This window comes from Chiloscyllium plagiosum, chromosome 1 (assembly GCF_004010195.1).
Source record: "Chiloscyllium plagiosum isolate BGI_BamShark_2017 chromosome 1, ASM401019v2, whole genome shotgun sequence".
Taxonomy (NCBI): Eukaryota; Metazoa; Chordata; class Chondrichthyes; order Orectolobiformes; family Hemiscylliidae; genus Chiloscyllium; species Chiloscyllium plagiosum.
The window spans coordinates 112987012-113007281 of record NC_057710.1 but is presented as its reverse complement, the minus strand read 5'-3'; the positions used below and the strand labels follow the sequence as shown (position 1 = coordinate 113007281).

At 41.3% G+C, this 20270-nt stretch overlaps 1 protein-coding gene across 5 annotated transcripts in view; it reads right to left on the bottom strand.

The window, feature by feature from the left end:
• LOC122551785 (protein FAM184B-like) overlaps window positions 1-20032 on the bottom strand; it is a 192328-nt gene extending 172296 nt beyond the window's left edge. For 3 of the 5 annotated variants that reach the window (XM_043694284.1, XM_043694251.1, XM_043694266.1), the window contains exon 1: window positions 19081-20030. In XM_043694284.1, the coding sequence (XP_043550219.1) occupies window positions 19081-19224 (144 nt within the window). In that variant the 5' untranslated portion in view covers window positions 19225-20030. Of the gene's footprint in view, window positions 1-19080 lie in introns of all 5 variants that reach the window. The other 2 variants (XM_043694275.1, XM_043694259.1) reach the window with 2 other exon arrangements.
• Window positions 20033-20270: the final 238 nt, after the last annotated feature.

Sequence of the window (20270 nt, the reverse complement as noted above, 5' to 3'; positions counted from 1 at the left end):
GGGTGGTGAGTGTATGGAACGAGTTGCCAGAGGAAGTGGTGGAGACTGGTACAATTGCAACATTTAAGAGGCATCTGGATGGGTGTATGAATTGGAAGTGTTGTGAGTGATGTAGCCCAGGTGCTGGCAGATGGGACTAGATTGGGTTAGGATATCTGGTCGGCATGGACAAGTTGGACTGAAGCATCTGTTTCCATGCTGTGCATCTCTATGACTCTACGAACAGTTACTGAAACTCACCTGATCACAGTCACATGCTGTGAACTTAGTTAATTTAATTTTGATAGATTTGGGCAAAAGAGATTCCATTGTTTTCAAGGACTGAGGACTGGACTTTACACAAAACACATTGAATAGCCACCTACCTGAAATATTCCAGGTGATGAGTGAAATTTCAGGTAGTCCACCTCCCTTCTTAAAAAAAAGTTCCCTAAGTGATCAATTCATGCTCCCGTAAGATCTGCATTCTGCCTTCACCACTTGTGGTGCGAGATGATAGGAGGTCTATGCTTTGCTGGGAGCTTGACAGCTTTACACATGTGGACTGGTATTGGATAGAAGTACTTTCTGTACTCCTGGGTTATCAACAATGTCTCTAAAAATGGCTATACACCCTCAACCATGGCAACTAAGGAAGTTGACAGTGGACAGTTCAATGATAGTAACACTATTAATGTTCCTATATAAATCTTCTCGTCAATCTCATTGGAGCTGGTTATGATTTGTGTAGTTCAAACTTTACTCGCAAATAGAATTTTGGCATTTATTGCAAAAAGTATAGAGTAAAGAAATACAGAAGTAGGATTGCTGCAACTGTACAAGCTCACACCTGTAGTACAGTGTACAATTTTGGTCCCATGAGGGGGGATGTGGTTGAATTGCAGGCATGTCAGAGAAGGTTCACTAGATTGATTCCAGGGAGGACTAGAATTTGGGGCAGCATGGCAGTTCAGTGGTTAGCACTACTGCCTCACAGCACCAGGGACCCAGGTTCGATTCCAGCCTCTGCCGACTGTCTGTGAGGAGTTTGCACATGCTCCCTGCATCAACATGGGTTGCCTCCGGTTTCCTCCCACAGTCCAAAGATGTGCACGTTAGGCAAATTGATCATGCTAAATTGCCCATAGTGATCAGGAGTGTTTGGTGCATTAGTAAGCAGAAATGTGAAGTAATAGGATAGGGGAATGGGTCTGGTTACTCTTCAGAGGATTGGTGTGGATGGAATTGTTGGGCTAAAAAAAAAAAAAGGGCCTGTTTCCACTCCAAAGAGTTCATAAGTACAAAAGGAAATTTAATGGAGTTACACAAGATGCTAGAGGAGACATGAAAGTTCGTTTCCTCACATGGACAATCTAGAACAAGAGGTCATAGCTTTTGCATGTAGATTTGCTCACTGAGCTGGAAGATTCATTTCCAGATGTTTCATTATCCGATTAGGTAACATCTTCAGTGAGCCTCAGGTGAAGCAATGCTGAAAATTCCTGCTTTCTATGTTTGGGTTTCTAGAAAGCAGGAATTTTCAGCATTGCTTTGCCTGAGGCCCACCGAAGATATGTTGTTGGAGGGAACCCTGAGGGACAGGATGTACATTAACTTGGAAATGGAAGGACTGATTAGGGATAATCAACATGGCTTTGTGCGTGGGAAATCATGGCTCACAAATTTGATTGAGTTTTTTGAGGAAGTAACAAAGAGGACTGATGAGGGCAGAGCGGTAGATGTGATGTATATGGATTTCAGTAAGGCGTTCGACTATGTTCCCCATGGGAGACTGATTAGCAAGGTTAGATCTCATGGAATACAGGGAGAACTCGCCATTTGGGTACAGAACTGGCTTAAAAGGTAGAAGACAGAGGGTGGTGGTGGAGCGTTGTTTTTCAGACTGGAGGTCTGTGACCAGTGGAGTGCCACAAGGATTGGTGCTGGGTCCCCTACTTATCGTCATTTACATTAATGATTTGGATGCGAGCATAAGAGGTACAGTTAGTAAGTTTGCAGATGACACCAAAATTGAAGGTGTAGTAGACAGCGAAGAGGGTTACGTCAGATTACAACAGGATCTGTACCAGATGGGCCAATGGACTGAGAAATGGCAAATAGAGTTTAATTCAGATAAATGCGAGGATCTGCATTTGGGAAAGAAAATCTTAGCAGGACTTATACACTTAAATGGTAAGGTCCTTGGGAGTATTGCTGAACAAAGAGACCTTGGAGTGCAGGTTCATTGCTCCTTGAAAATGGAATCGCAGGTAGATAGGATAGTGAAGGCGGCGTTTGGTATGCTTTCCTTTATTGGTCAGAGTATTGAGTACAGGAGTTGGGAGGTCATGTTGCGGCTGTACAGGACATTAGTTCTGTTGCGTGCAATTCTGGTCTCCTTCCAATCAGAAAGATGTTGTGAAACCTCAAAGGGTTCAGAAAAGATTTGAGGATATTGCCAGGGTTGGAGGATTTAAGCTATACGGAGAGGCTGAACAGGCTGGGGCTGTTTTCTCTGTAGCGGAGGCTGAGGGGTGACCTTATAGGGGTTTACAAAATTATGAGGGACATGAGTAGGGTAAATAGGCAATGTCTTTTCTCTTGGGTCAGGGAGCCCAGAAGTAGAGAGCATAGGCTTAGGGTGAGAGGGAAAGATAGAAAAGAGACCCAAGGGCAACTATTTCACAGAGTGGTACGTGTGTGGAATGAGCTGCCAGACGAAGTGGTGGAGGCCGGTACAATTGCAACATTTAAGAGGCATTGGAGTGTGTACGAATAGGAAGAGTTTGGAGGGATATGGGCCAGGTGCTGGCAGGTGGGACGAGATTGGGTTGGGATATCTGATCAGCATGGACAGGTTGGACCGAAGGGTCTGTTTCCATGCTGTACATTTCTATGACTCTATGTTACCTAGTAGGGTAATGAAACGTCTGGAAATGAACCTTCTCGCTCAGCAAGCAAACCTACATCCAGAACCTCAACCTGAGCTACAAAGCTTCTCAAAACTCACTAAGAGGTCATAGCTTTAGGATAAAGGGGTAGCAGATTTAAAACACACAGAAGAAATTTCTCCTCCCCCCTAAGGGTTGAGGCTCTGTGAAGCTCACTAAACTAGAATGAGGAAGATGCCAAAACATTGAGTAAATTTAAGAAGATAGAGCGAACTTTAATTTGTAATAGGTTGAGGCTTGTAAAAAGCAGTTGGGAAACTCAAATTGAGGCAGAGATGAGATCAGCCATGATCATATCAAATGGTGAGGCAGGCTTGAGTGACTGAATTGCTTACTCATGTTCTTAGTTCTTACTGACTTGCCACTTGTCAGCCCAAATCTGGCTATTGTCAAAGTCTTGCTGCATTTGGACATGGACTGCTTCAGTAGGTGACAAGTCATGTTTGACTAATATTTTGACCTGCAGTAGTCAAAATGGCAACTGGTAAACAATTCTATTTTCATAAGTCCCAATACCACAGCTCCATTCAAGTTCACTACACACCTATCAGCACAATAAAATTCAGTTGATGAGATACATGACAAACAAGTAATCTTCATGCTTTTATGAGATATATGGATTCCTACAATGTAAATATTGTTGTCTGTTTACTAAATTCAGGTTTTTTGTTATTTATGAACTAATAGAAATTTACAACTACCTGCATATTCATAAACTTTATTTTGGAATTAATGATGTTGAAACTAGATTAGGAATTCTATGGTGAACACTGACTAAATTGAACAACAGAACATTTCAAAAATCAGGAGAGAAAGACAGAGGCACCAATTAATATGCAGTGCAAGCACCAAAGTAATGTGGATTTAGACAATGACACCATTGTGACTCTGCATAACCTCCTAAAGCATTTGTGAAATTTGACTTAAACATTTAATAGACGTCAATGGACAAACAGAGCATTGTTCTTAAAAGGTATTCTTTTTATCACTAATTTTCAGGCATGTCTGTCAGATCTTTCAATTATGGTGCTGGGGCTTCTTTTTAATAATTACAATTAAAATACAGACCAGGTGTTAAGCATCTGTAGTTCCTTGGAACTCATGCAGTTAAATGACGAAGCAGGGTATTAATTATATGAATTTTTTTTAAAACTTACAGATGTTACCAACATGCTTTTCAGACGAAATATTCCAGAGAGAATGCCTGGTGTCAAAACAGTGACAAACTCCATTTGGTGGATAGCAATTACTTTTCTACTGAGTATTTATATAACATAAATGAATTCAAGCAATAGTCATAACAAGACAAGACTGAAAACCAGCTCAATATTTCATTTTCCCCTTGCTGTGACACCAATGATGCTTCAATCGTTCCAAAGCCACTGAGCTCACTTTGCACATTCACACAGGTGGGTTTCATCTAAGGAGGTTAGCAGCAATCCATAGATAGCTAAGCATCTGGGGCAGTGAGTCCATCTTACAAAGCCTGGTCAAATTTCTGCTAAGTCACATTAACATACTGTGGGGCATTAGTTCACTAGTCAGACCTCATGGAATATCATTTTCAGTTACTAATATTCATATCTTAAATCTGAGATACAGCATTTCAGCTTTTGGCAGGAATTTCCTTGAGAGCTTCTAATTCCCATTCTCAAGTTCAAATGGAAGTCAGAACCCTACGCTGAAAACACAGTCACTCAAAAGGTGATTTTCACTATACCAGCAATCGATTGTTAGAGGATCCTATTAGGTATTGCACAATTCACAAAGCTGGACAGCCGATCAGAAAGATTCAAAAGCAAAGCAGGATGTTATGATATTAAAGTGAGCAAGAGAGTGCTTCAAAAAAAAAAGTGGCCTTGGATGTCACACTTCTGGCAGTGCTCTGACTCCCTGTGGGAATTAGTCAGCACGTCATGGACATTACTGAGATGCAGTCGCAAGGAGAAAGCAAATGGGGAGGTTCTGCATGCTTTAAAGATCTGGTTCAAAGTGCATCAAGGAACCCAACACAATTTATGAAACCCTCCAACTCTCAAATCCTGGAGTGTTTTTGACCTGTAAAAAAAATTGACTGGCAAAACGTTCAGTATTAACAAGGAGAGATTGTTAGGTCTTTAATTCTTCCAAACTACCAATTTATGAGCTATAACAGAAGCCAGGTCACAGAGGGAGGAAAGGCTGTTTCTTACAGGTATTTTATTTGCAATGAGGGATGCACACATCACCCTCAGCCACTAACAAGTTGCCAAATGGTAAAGGGTAGCCTTCTAACTTTGTGTCAATGGAGGACATTAATGTGACAACAATTTGGCTCCCTTGCCCTCCTGAACTACACCCCCCCCCTCTTCTCATCAGCTTGGCCAGTCAAACTCTGGATGTACCTGGGTTTCTGGCAACATGAATTGTTCCTTGGGGACAAGCCACACAGTCTTAGCAGTGGTTACTGCTCTTGGTAAGCACTACCAGTCATTTGATTGGCTGATAAACGCTCTGAGAACTCCCTCTCTGGAGGTGCCACAAGTCCTGCTTGGATCCCAATTAAATTAAAACATCCTATGATGCCACCTTCAAGAGGGGCCCTCAAATGTTCACCATTTTTAACCCCCCAAATGAGGATTCCTCATTACCATACTTGACAGGGCCATTAACCCTACTTGACCCATTCACACTTCGGCCCTCACCCTTTCCTTTCTACAACACTAAAAAGGATCCTTCGGTCTTGATTTATCACCCCACTAGCCTCCACAACCAAAGGATCATTAGCTGTCATTTCTGCCACCTCAAGCAGGATGCCACCACCAGACACATTCCCCTGCCTTTCCTGGTCAGCATTCCACAGGGCCCATTCCCTTTGGGACACAGTGGTTCACTCCTGCTCCACTTTCAACACCTCCCTACACTCCCTCAGCACCTTCCTATGCCATCGCAGAAAGTGCGATACTTGCTCATTTATCTCTTCCTTCCTCACTCTTCAAGCCACACCGTCCAGGTGAAACAGTACACTTCAGTCAATCCAGTTTACTGTATTCACTATTCACAGTGCGGTCTTCTTTATAATGGGGTGACAAAATATAAACTTGGTGAGCAATTTGCCGAACACATGTTCTGTCTATAAAAATAACCGAGCTTCCGGTTGCCTGCCAATGTGTTCCCTGGCCACCATCGGTCGCAGGTTTGCTGCAGTGTTCCAGCGCAGCTCAGTGCAAGCCGGAAGGACAACACCTCATTTTCAATATCCAGTTCAATAATTTTAAAGCCTGAGCACCTTCTTCCATATTCGTCACCCACCCCCAACAGCCCGGCCATCAGGACATCACTGCTTTCAGCACAGCCAACCTCTTTTCATCCATTGTCTCTATCATTACCTATCTAGCTTTTCCTCTTCTGTTTCACCTGGATGGTGTGGCTTGAAGTGTGAGGAAGGAAGAGATAAATGAGCAAGTATCGCACTTTCTGCGATGGCATAGGAAGGTGCTGAGGGAGTGTAGGGAGGTGTTGAAAGTGGAGCAGGAGTGAACCACAGTGTCCCAAAGGGAATGGGCCCTGTGGAATGCTGGCCAGGAAAGGCAGGGGAATGTGTCTGGTGGTGGCATCCTGCTTGAGGTGGCAGAAATGACAGCTAATGATCCTTTGGTTGTGGAGGCTAGTGGGGTGATAAATCAAGGACATGTTGGGCCGAAGGGCCTGTTTCCACACTGTAATGTAATGTAATCTAATCTAATCTAATCTTCTCTGGCTTGCTGTCAGCAGTCCCTTTGTGTTACCATTTTCCTCTCTTTGGGCTCCTTCTATCTGCTCACTCCTCTCTCCCCATCCCAACCAAATTAAAAACACTCATCCAGATAAATACCACTTTCTCCCCCTAGATGCTATCGGTTTTAAAGAAGGGTCACTGGACTGAAAAACATTAGCTGTTTTCTCAACACTGATGCTATCAGACCCGAACTTTTGCAGTTCTGTGTTTGACTTTTAACATCCGCAGTGGTACTTTATACAAATGGGAAAAAAAAGTCTGTTTTGCAGTGCACAAGGTCATTCAATGTTAGAAATGCAAGGCACTAGTGAGAAGAGTGTGTTTGACAGTAAATCTTGGAAAATTAAGAGACACGTGTTGGCTGCAGTTGATGCTTTGAGCAAAGTCCTTTGTAAGTCACAAGCAGATTGGGTTACTGGAGCTGGCAGCAGTGCTGGGGACTCTACAGGGATGGCTTTACTGAAAAAGTACAGATGAGGAGGATGGATTTCCAAATGCTTGAAGCAGTAACAAGATTCAGCCAGGTGCTTCTCCCAGGCAGAACCTCACCACCATCTGCCACAAAGATTATGGAAACCCATGACAGGTTGATATGAGGTGCTCCTGAGGTTTCCAGGCAGTCAAACTGCTGTTTCAGAATGCCTATTGTGGGGAGTGCAAAAACATCATTCTATCTTTGCACCGTGACATTCGAAAGCAACAGAAGTAGTAAATGCCATTAGCTAGAGTAAAAAAGGTAGCCCACCCTCTCTCAGCCAGCCCACGGTTGCTTCCTCTCAGATGAAGGTGATGCTGACAAGGCAGAAATCATCATTTACAAGTTACCACAGAGCCAACACTGTGGGCAAAAGTGAATATAGATTGCGTGGTCATGCCTGCTGGCTGGAGAGGCAGAGGTAGTCCTACGTTGCCTCTTTTCAGGAGGGTCAGCTGCTAATCGGGCACTTAATAGGACAGTAGTGGGACTAGAATTAAGGACACCAAGAACAGGGATTGATCACAATCAAGGGCTGGCAGCACTGCAGTGGGGAGGCAAGAGTTGCTGCCAATAATGAAGGTACTGAGTAGAATAAGGAAATTCATCAGTATATTCATACAAACTATTGCATTTAATGAAATAAAGCCTCAACATACATCAATTATGATCAATCAATCCAAAGACGTAAAATAATCAGGTAAGTAAACGTTGTCACGTAGTACTCTAACACATCCCAGATCATTGGAGCACTGAATCTATTCAATTGTTAACACTTTTGACCACAGTGACTGACGAAGATTTTCAGCATTTGACAGTGCTCATCCCTGACTAAAGTCCAATAAAGTCCATACCATTTGCCTGTCTTTTCATCCAATGAATAAATGATAAGCATTATCCACTATTCAAGTTCCAGTTCATCAACCAAAACAATACTATCTCAACACTACTAAGAGTTGGTACCATTTCTACTGATCCAGAGGCTCCAGATCAGATTATAAACTCTTCCTATTAATGGTCTAGATATTTATTAAACATAATTTCACTGTTTTAAGCTTATGAGAAATGTCATCTGACAATCTATTGTATATTTATCTAGTGTCAAACAGGAATATAAAAAAAGTGCTTTGAAAAAGAATTAAAATAAAAATTATAAAGTCAGGACACAGCATGAGAAATTCTAAAGGTGATATCATCACTTTCACAGAAGAACCAAGTCCACAACTGAGAAATTGCTCAGAAGCACCACAAATCACACAAAATCACCTTTCCAAAGTTAATCTGGAACCTGGTCAAAGTTTGATAAGTCATACTTTTGATATTAGAAAAAGTAATGAAATAATTGTGGTCTAGAAGAGTAAGACCTTCAGCATGCAACCATTCATGGTTGTAATTCATTTCACACAGGATTATCCAAAATAAAATGTTGTTGAAACCTCATCCTCTCTAAACCTTCTGTCCCTTACCTTAAATCTAAGACCTGAGTCATTGCTTCCTCCATCATGGGGAGTACATTTCTTCCCATCTACCCTATTGATGCTTCTCAAATTTTATACACCTCAATCAAGGTGAATAACATCTCTGCTCCAAGGAAAACAAAATTCCAGTTTCCAATCTCTCTCAGAACTAAAGCTCACCAGCTCAAGCAATGTCCTGGCAAATCTCCAATGCAATCACCTCATAGTGACATCTTGCAAAAATGTCCAGATTACAGAGGAGGAAGTGCTGGATGTCTTGAAATGGTTAAAGGTGGATAAATCCCCAGGACCTGATCAGGTGTACCCGAGAAGTCTGTGAGAAGCTAGAGAAGTGATTGCTGGGCCTCTTGCTGAGATATTTGTATCATCGATAGTCACAGGTGAGGTGCCAGAAGACTGGAGGTTGGCAAACGTGGTGCCACTGTTTAAGAAGGGTGGCAAAGACAAACCAGGGAACTATAGACCGGTGAGCCTGACCTCAGTGGTGGGCAATTTGTTGGAGGGAATCCTGAGGAACAGGATTTACATGTATTTGGAAAGGCAAGGACTGATTAGGGATAGTCAACATGGCTTTGTGCGTGGAAAGTCATGTCTCAAACTTGATTGAGTTTTTTGAAGAAGTCACAAAGATGAATGAGGTAGATTTGATCTACATGGACTTCAGTAAGACAATAGACAAGGTACCCCTGGGGAGACTGATTAGCAAGGTTAGATCTCATGGAATACAGGGAGAACTAGCCATTTAGATGCAGAATTGGCTCAAAGGTAGAAGACAGAGGGTGGTGGTGGAGGGTTGTTTTTCAGACTGGAGGCCTGTGACCAGTGGAATGCCACAAGGATTGGTGCTGGGCCCTATACTTTTTGTCATTTACATAAATGATTTGGATGCGAGCATAAGAGGTACAGTTGGTGAGTTTGCAGATGGTGCCAGGATTGGGGGTGTGGTGGACGGCGAAGAAGGTTACCTCAGATTACAGTGGGATCTGGATCGGATGGGCCAATGGGCTGAGGAGTGGCAGATGGAGTTTAATTCCGATAGGTGCGAGGTGCTGCATTTTGGGAAAGCAAATCTGATCAGGACTTATATACTTAATGGTAAGGTCCTAGGGAGTGTTGCTGAACTAGGAGACCTTGGAGTGCAGGTTCGTAGCTCCTTGGGGGTGGAATTGCAGGTGGATGGGATAGTGGGGGCGGCGTTTGGTATGCTTTCCTTTATTGGTCAGAGAATTGAGTACAGGAGTTGGGAGGTCGTGTTGCGACTGTACAGGACATTGGTTGGGCCGCTATTGGAATATTGCGTGCAGTTCTGGTCTCCTTCCTATCGGAAAGCTGTTGCGAAAAACTTGTAAATCTTTTCTGAACCCTTTCAAGGATGTTGCCAGCGTTGGAGGATCTGAGCTACAGGGAGAGGCTGAACAGGCTGGGGCTGTTTTCCCTGTAGTGTCAGAGGCTGGGGGGTGACCTTACGGAGGTTTGCAAGATTATGAGGGCATGGATAGGATAAATAAAAAATGTCTTTTCCCTGGGGTCGGGGAGTCCAGAACTGGAGGGCATAGGTTTAGGGTGAGAGGGGAAAGATATAAAAGAGACCTAAGGGGCAACTTTTTCGCACAGAGGGTGGTACGTGTATGGAATGGGCTGCTGGAGGATGTGGAGGAGGCTGGTACAATTGCAGCATTTGGGAGGCATTTGGATGGGTATGTGAATGGGAAGGGTTTGGAGGGATATGAGCCACGTACTGGCAGGTGGGACTAGATTGGGTTGGGATATCTGGTCGGCATGGACGGGTTGGACCAAAGTTCCATGCTGTACATCTCTATGACTCTATGACATCCCTTCCATAAATGTGGATTCCAGAACTGCATATAACACGTCTTACGCAGTTCCACCATCACCCACCGATCTTAAACTCCATGCCTCAGCTAATAAAAGCCTATATCCCATGTGTCTTAACCACCTTGTATACTTGTTCTGTAACTTAAAGGGATCAGTGCATATGCACCCCTCTGATCCTCAAGGCTTCCCAGGGTACTAGTATTCATCGTGCATCCCTTTGCCTTGTTTACAATGTCCAAGTACATCATCCCACACTTACCTGGATGGAAGTCAATCTCACCAGCCCATTTATATCCTTTTGACTATTTACTAATCCTTCAACACCCACCCTGGAAAAATGCCTTAGGACTATGTCCAAGTTCTCTATTAGATTTCCCCATCAATAGCACATTATCCAGTTAAATGACAACTTGGGTAGCTCTTGTAAAATATTCTCCATTGTCTGCTGAAAAAATGGCACAGGCTGTTAACCCCAAACGGCAGTCTCCTATTTGTAAAGACCCTGTGGGTATTAATTGTAGCATATTTCTAGGAATCCACATCTAAACATAATTGCAAGTAAGCATGGCTGATGTCCAACTCTGAAGAACAGCCCCCCCCGCCAGCTTTGCATATCAATCCTCCATGTGAGGGATTGGATATTTCCCCTGCCATGAAAAGAGGTTTAATGTTTGTTTAGGATCCCACAAAGATAAACCAACTCATCAGGCTTCACAACCAGTATGACTGGTGCTGCCCAATTCCAGAAACTGGACTGGTTTTATGATTGATTTCTGCCTCTACCTTTGCCCACAGGGCAAATGGTACTGTGTGGGCCTTGCAGAATGGTGGGATTGCTTCCTGGTCATCTTGCAGGGTGGCCTTGGCTCCTTTGATAGTCCTTAGACCTTCCTGAAAAATGTCCGGGCATTTAATTAAGACTTTATTTAGGCAGCAACTGAACCAGCTACTTTTCATAGAAGAGACCAGAACTGAAATTGTACTCTTAAATCTGTAAAGGGTACCCAGGCTCTCAGTCTAACAGTGCTCTGGTGTACACTTAGGGGGTGGAGTTCAGAGCAAATAGTGTTAAAAATTGGTTCGGCAATCACTGATATGGCCGTACCAATATCAATTTCCATTTAGAACCAGGTGACCATTTAACCAGGCATGTATTTTGATCAGAAACAAAAACAGAAATTGCTGGAAAAAGTTAGTTCTGAAGAAGGGTCACTTGAACCAATTTCTTAACTGATTTCTCTGCAAAGATGCTGCCCGACCTGAGTTTTTCCAGCAATTTTCATTTCTCAGCATCCAAGTTGTTTTGGTTTTTTAAATTTTGATTGCATAGCAATATTAAAATCAGAAGCAATTTAGGGAGGACTTTCCATAGTACGAATTCTCCTGTATACCAGCCTACGAGTTCTCTTACTCAGTTCCGCCGAGTGGGACTCTTTTGCTGTCTTGAGCCCACATACCAGCAGCATCTACAACAGCCTGTCAGCCTGAATCCTGAAGAAAACATTAACCATTTGGCTGAGGTTTGGCTTCGTTTTGGGGTTTTGCGGTGGCTAAGTCTAGAATCCCTCTGGTCAGAATATGTCCTGAGGTTAAGCAATAGCTTTCTCTCAAGTGGTATATCCCCAAGCTCAGTTGGGGTGCTGAGGGCGTCCACTTCCAACGGCATAACCTGCAACTCACATGCTCCATTTAACACATTTTCCAACGATAAAGTCAGTTATAGTACCTATTTGAATTCCAGTTAGATGTTTTTTGCATAGTTACATTATTAATCCCACATACCAAACCAATCCCTAAACATCTCATTAAGAGTTAAACCAAAGTTATATGCCTCTGCCAGTCATCTTAACCTTGTCAAAACCAATTTCCTGGTTTTTGAATTGCCAGGATAAAAATGATATAATTCTGAGAATCTAGGAAGCTTGAAATTGTAATATTCCTTAACTATGCCCATCAATTCTTGAAAAGTTTTAATATCTGCTACCACAGGGAAAGTTAGGCTCTTAATAGCAGAAAAAGCTGCAACTCCACAGGCTGTCAGGAGAATTATTCATTGCTTTCCATCTGCCCAGAAAAAAAACGCATTCTTTCCATACATTGGGCCCAGCTCTTGACATCAAGATTGAATGAGTCAAGCTTCTCAAACAATGGCACGATGTAAGACAACTGTTGAAAGGGAGTTGGATACCCATACGCCATGAATGAATTTCTTTGAAAAAGTCAACCAAACAATGTGGAAGGAAAATGGGGGAAGAAATATGCAAACAAATTAATGAAATTCCTTTAAAAAAAATAAACACGGGGGTGGGGTTGAATCCAAGTTACTGCAAAATTAATTAGCCAGAAGGTGATAAAGTGGATAAGGATCTGTGCATTGAATACCCACCTTCCTAGTCCAGTATGTCAAGAAACACAAAGGAAGGATTTGTTGTTTGAACTAGTAATGGGACATGAATCAGACAACAGAGAAGATAAAAAACATTTAGTAAATAAATTGTGACTGTATTATACTGCAAATTAAAAGAAAGAAATGAGGGGAGACAAGTAAAAGAAATACCAGAGCAATAAATTTGAAGGCCTAGGTGGGAATTGAGAAGATAAAAAATGGACAATCATCTGGCAAATAATTACTCTGAACATTCATGGGAAACAGTGAAAATAACAGAGTATAGGAAACATATTTCCCTGAAAAAGAAACAAGAGCCAACTAAACACTGATGAGAAACTATCAATTAAAGACATAGGGAAAACTGAGGAGGAAGAAAGAAGTCAAGCACCAAGTACATGGATAAACTAGGCCTGTATCCTTTGTCATTTAGAAGTCAGAGATGACTTAATTGAAACACAAGATCTTGAGGGGATTTGACAGGGTGAATGTCAAAGGGATGATTCCTCTTTTGGGAGAATCTAGAGTGAGGGAGCAGTTCTATTTTACATTTTTTTAAAAAAAAGGGTCACCATTTAAAACAAAATAAAAAGGCAGAAAATAAGTTTCCTCCAGAGGGTTGAGTGCCTTTCAAACTCCCGCCCTCGAAAAGGCAATGGAGACAGAACCTTCAAATATTTCTAAGGCAGAGATAGATTTTGGATTACCAAGGGCATGAAAGATAATGGAGGATATTCAAGAATGTAGAGTTGAGGTTAAAAATCAGATGAGCCACAATTGTATTGAATGGCAGTGTAGGCTTGAAGGGCCAAGTGTCTTACTCCCGTTCCTTGCTTGTAGTTAGTAATAACACAAGGCAAAGCATTACAGCAGAACAACTCCTGGTCTGTAGAGATTGCATCCACACATTAAAATATCTAAAGATGATAGAGAGAAGGCACTATCACATGCTTAACATATCATGCCTATGATGCAAATAAAGATATTTATACCTATTTTAAAAGTCATTTGCATTTGGATTTTTGAATATGAACTAGTTATATGGGTTGTCTGTGCGTCTGAAAGGGTTTCTTGATTAACAGTTAAAGTACTTCTGTCGCCATACAAAGGTAATTTAAAATAGTGAAACAAAGATTTCCTGAAGGGTAACTGTTATTTGCTTATATTGGAGAGTTTATAGACAATCAAAAACATAAGCAGTGTGGCACGTTTAGCTGTCATATCAGACATTCCAGATTTTCTTTTAAGGCTTCAGTCAAGAGTTTGACTTGGCCAATAAAAGCATTGGCTGGAATCATAACATTACAAGGGAAATGCAATGCCAGAGAATTGGCAGATAACTATCATACTTATATTCAAGAACAGAGGTACAACATATCCAAATCATCTTAACATTGGTGGTACCAGCAATAATAGAATCCTTACTAAGGAGAAAATTATCCATCAACCAAAAAAAAAGATAGTAATGAACAGTCCGAATGGATCTCAAAAAAGTAACATTTTGCTAGACAAACCTCGCTGATTTCTTTGAAGCAGTATTAGAAAAGAAAACTATAATATAGTAGATTTAAAACATCTAGATTTCCAAAAGGCCTTTGAAAAGATACCTCTTAACAGACTAACAGACAAGATCAAAAACGCCATCTTTGAGAATGAATAACAGAATGGGTTAGCTGGTTGCCAGGGTTTAAAACTATAGCTGCACAAGATGAGAAGACAGATTTGAAGGCATCAATGCCGAGGCTAGTGTCAATTTATTTTAATTACTTAGACGTTGAAATCTAAAGCACAAAGATTTAAGTTTGCAAATGGCAGCAAATAATGAGGTGGGACTAAATAGTGAATACTGGACATGACCCACAAAAGGTTACAAAATAAATTACACTTGCAGATTGGCTATATAAATTGGCAAGTTAGTCTTTTACTACCTTAGCTATTTGCTTTAGAGCTTTGCATCTAAATAATCCAAAATTTGCCAACCTAACTGAGTTAACTATTTTCACTTTTATCACTGTGAAAGAAGTGTTCAGTAACTAGTGGCAATTAAATGATACACTGTGAATCCATTACAAATTGATGGGAAACTGGAACCAATGCACATGTATGCAAATAATATTTACTGCATGATTACAAAACCAGTAACCTTGAAATTAGACTGGACTGCATTCCAAGTGAAACTGATTACACCAAAAGCATTTTAAAAACTTTATAAAGATGCCAGTTTGTATATACCTACACTGAAGACAGAAAAGAACAGACCGAAATAGTTAAATAAATGATAGTGCCAATATTGGAAAAAAAAATCATGTTTTATTAATAGCATCTATTCACATACAAACATTCTGCACGTTTATCTCATTAACTTTTAAGAACTCAGGGAGGCAATGTGCAGAACTAGTCCTTAGAGATTGAATTAATGTGTTACAAAAGGTTTGATCTCACATTTTTCCGATACTGACTACAATCCGTTACCTTTCTTCATAAGGTGATCTGTACCTGAAGCTGATTTGGTAAAATAGATTATTTTTTAATTCTATAATTTGGATTCTTCTGCAATTAGACTTGAATATTTTAATTTGGATGATTGGAAATTTAGGCATTAATAAATACATACAAACGGCCATGCTTTTTATAAAATTGAAAATCTATACATGTGAAAAAGTTAAATCTTTCATTATTTGGAATTCAAATCACTTCAACCAACAGCAACTCCACAGAACTGCTGTCTTTGGTGTCATGAATTCTCCAGTTTCAATGTAAAGCTCCTACAATAGTTGCATGTACCTGAACAAATCTAAAAGCTTTTTATCCCAGGGATAGTAAATGAGTTCTGTATGCATCCACTGATTTGTTGATATAAGGGAACTGACTAGGAAACTTCTGCCTTTTGAGTGTCAACTCTGGTTAATGCAAGACTTTGCTGGGTCCAGGCTCTGCATGGATATGCCCATGGGTATTTCCCACTTTAAACAGCATTGAAACTGTTATCAAAACACAACGTCAGGCGAGAACTAGCAAGTCTCATCACGAAGGAAAGAGTTAAATTAAATACATAGAGTTTCTCTACACAGTGGAAATGGAAATGGAGAGAGCAAGCTTCTCCAATCCAGGATATTGAAAGAAATGCATCTAAACTGGAAGATATTTAATACTGGGGTAAAAATCTCACTGAACTGAGACTCAAAGGAAGACAGCCTCTGTACACTGGGAGTTGTGGCAGGACACTATTTCCTTTCTCCTTCAGGAGGATGTGATAGAATGTGCAAACTATCCAAAAACTGTTAAAACAATGACAAACACAACATCATGAAATTTTTGAATACAGTTTCAGATTTTAAAAAAAACTTAAAGTAGATTTTCAAAAAGTGTAAATACACATTAAGAAATAAAAGTGAAATATTATTTGGGGGAACATCTCCCTGGAAATCAACCCCCTTCACTCTGCCTCTTGATAATACATGCATCAATGGGCATTGGAGAGATAGGAACAGCAATTATTTAATTTGAAATATTGTCTATAACCAAATGATTTAACTAAAGTATTCAACAGTCACAGTTGCTTCAGCCTATGTTCACTATCAGTAACCAATTTTAAGTAGTGTATCATATCAACTACTAAACATTTTTAAAAATCTGTTCAGGGTATTTTTTTTCCCCCAAATAAAAACAGAGGTTTGGAGTCAGTTGCTGTTACACTGTATTGCTGCTGTGCACCAGAAGATTCTGGTGTACAGGCCACTCTGCTATAACACACATTTTATTAACACAAATTCACTATAACACGATTGACAAATTGGGAACATTTTTTCTAAAGTGCAAAATTATAAAGTGTGTTTTGCACATAACCCTATTCTGGCCCCATTAGGTTAATTGGCGCTGCTGATCCACGATTTTCCTATAACACAGGACTGCATGAAAACGGAATTATCGTGTTATAACAGAATTGGTGGTACTTCCAAAAATCCTATTGATCAAAAAACATTTATTGCATATCTTGATTATGTTTTTTTTAAAAACATTGATAATATTGGTAAGCCATTTGACCCTCTGAGCCTACTCTCATTCTACGAGTTCGACAATCAAACATGATCAATGACCTATTCCTGCTTTCCCCCCTTGCCTTTTGATCCCTTCAACCCAAGAACTATATCTAACTCCTTCAAAACATTCAATGTTTTGGCTTCGGCTGCTTTCTGTGGCAAAGAATGCCACAGCTCACCACTCGGTGAAGAAGTTTCTTACCTCAGACCTAAATGACCTACCCCTAATGCTTAGACTATGGTCCCTAGTTCTGTACCCTCCAGTCATCTGGAATATCCTCCCAGTGTTTACCGTGTCTAGTCTCGTTAGAACTTTCTGGGTTTCTAAGCTCATGCGAATATAGTCCTGACCGAGGCAAAAGGGAGGACTGCAGATGCTAGAACTCAATCTAGATTAGAGTGGTGCTGGAAAAGCACAGGTCAGGCAGCATCAGAGGAGCAGGAAAATCGATGTTTCGGGCAATAGCCCTTCATCAGAAACGAAGGGCTTTTGCCTGAAATGTCGATTTTCTGCTCCTCAGACGCTGCCTGACCTGCTGTGCTTTCCCAGCACCACTCTAATCCATAGTCCTGACCGCTCCAGTCTGCCTTTATACGTCAGTCCTACTATCTCAGCAATCAGACCGGCAAACTTTTGTTGCACGCACTCCATAGCCCGAACACTACACCAACATTTTAAAATTCTCAAGTGACTTGGAGTCAATACTTTAAACATAATCACATTATGAATTTAAAAAGGTGCTATAGGAAAACAAATGCTGTTGGTGTTGTTCTAAACACAAGCAGAAAAGCCAAATTCCAGAGATGAAGTGAAAGCAATTGCCTTTGACATTGAGGCAGCATGTCTGAGCGCAATCACAAAAAGCCCCTGTCCAACTGTGGTTAATGGGAATCGTGGAGAAACACTTTCCACTGGGTGAAGTCACACTTAGTACAAAGTAAGATGACTGGATTATTGGAGGCCAATTTTCTGAACCAGAACATTGGTGACTTGAGCTCATCAAGACATTGTCCAAGGTCCAACTAGTTGCTTTAGCAACAGGTTTGACACAAACCTCTAAGCCTCTCAACAATATTTTCCAAAGCCAGAGTCTCTACTACCTCAAGAGGACAGGCAGCAGGTGCATGGGAACACCAACACCTGCAAGCTCCTTTCCAAATTACACAGTGACCCAGTTTGAAACTTTATCTCCATTCCTTTGAGATCACTGGGATCAGATGTTGCAATTGCAAACAGCACCACAGATATACATGGTCCAGCCAGACAGGCTGTGATTTCAGAAGGTGGCCCACCACGACCTTCAAGGGTAAGAATGTTGCCTTCACAGCAGTGCTCATATCCAATAAATGAAAAACACAGTGGATATTTCCCCATAAGATGACACGCAAACTGAAACTGCACAATACACACAAATGCAAGTAGTGGCTGATCTCTAAAGGGACCGCGTCCTATGATTATTTTCTTATGATTTAATAAGCTCAGCTTACATATATGTATTCAGCCAGGCATACCAAAACCACAACTGCGTGACCAGTTCAAGTACCATGATATCGAGCAATTTTGCACGGGGTTGATACGGAGTGTTCTCATCACTTACATCAGCATGTCAAAGAAAAATCAAACACGACAATTTAAAAAAAGAGCTTTGAGTGTCAGTGCTGTCTTTTTGTTATCTTCCATTAAGTATTTGAAGTCAGGAGAGCGTGAATCATGTCCATTCTATTTACCGAGGTGGAAACGGTGAAGTTGCACGTTCCGCTCAAACCACCTTAACAAACCGAAACACCTAGAAAGAACTAAGCATTCCGAGGTTTGCTTTAGGTGACAGTTGTGGTAACCTGTGTGGGAGCTAGTGCGGCTTTGAATGCAGTGTGAGTGAGTGAGAGAGAGAACCTCCTGAAAAAGGTAATTGAACCGACCGAAAACATTTCACTCCTGGCTGGGTAATGCAGTAAATTAGCCTGTTCCTTTGAATGTACATAAACGAGCCTTAAGCACTTCAAACCAAACCAATCTCGAGCGTCATTCAGAATAAGCTGCATTCCATTGCAATTGCTTTGAACCTAAAAGTTTCCATCATTCAAAATAACCAACAGAACCGCTTATTTAACCTCCATGCCGTGCTCACGTTTGTGTTCATTTTACGGTCTGTTCGTGCAGCCTTGGCTGACCATTACCTTCGTTAACTGGGCGATCTTCTTGCTCATTTTCACGTGCAGGTCGTAGTTGTAGTGATGGACCGGGTCAGGCAGAGTTGTTTTTGAACCATTGCATTTGGCACCGTAGCTCCCCAGCTCAGTGCTACTCCCTCCAGTCGCCATCGATCCTCGTGGGGCGACAGCTCCTGCACTTCACACCGGGCTCAGGCAACAGGGGGTCGGTGTGAGAGAGATAGGAGGGGGGCTAATCCAGCCCGTTCTTACATACAGTCCGCTGCCTCCTCTGGGGGTGGGGGGGAAGCGGGAGCACATACAGCGCCAGAACCACTCTGTGCTGGAGGCGCAATCAGTGGGTGGATGGTGTATAATCCAAAATAGGCACTATATCTGTGTGTATCTGTAAAGTTTTCAGGAAACCAGTCCCTAACCCACCATGTGACAAACACAAAACGGCAACGCCCCCGAAAGGAGGAGATTAGATTAGTTCAATGATCCGAATTATCGACTCGATCTAATTGTTAGATCAATTTACTGAAACACACACATTGCAGAATTAAAGGCGATTCACACCTTTTTAAACTCTACCCGATTTCCCCCTTATTTTACGCCTCAGTAACTATTAGTTACCAAAGAGCGAGATTCCTTCCCATGTCTCGATATCAGGGAGGGATCTGGTGGGTCTACTGCAACAACAAAGGTCCCTAAGATTTACTACGACCAACCTTTCAGATGTAAAGGGAAACTGAACTTCCTATGGCCTCCAGAATCGTGGGAGAATACATAGATGGAACAATTTTTTGGGGGGCGGTGGGGAGAAGAAGATAATACTTTGTTACTCGCCCGTCATTCCTACAGCTGTCTGCTTTATTGACAATTCCTGAACTGTTTATAGTGTAATTGTTGCTTCTCTTATACCAGTAACTTTTAACTATGTGTCTTTTACAATAATATCTTTCTAGGTGCTTTTGCAATTTGGTTAACATATTTTATATGAAATCGTAAATAAATGTTCTTATTGGTAATCAGACTCTACATGTATTTTATACTATTCCACTGACCCCAGTGACCTTGTGATCTCCCCGAATTGCCTTTAATACGCTGGTGCACTAATTGGAAAACGTCATAGAAAGACAAAACTGTCGCTATTTTGATTCCGGTATACAACGGATTTGTAAACAGAACTGATTTATGGATGAGCACTTGCAGAT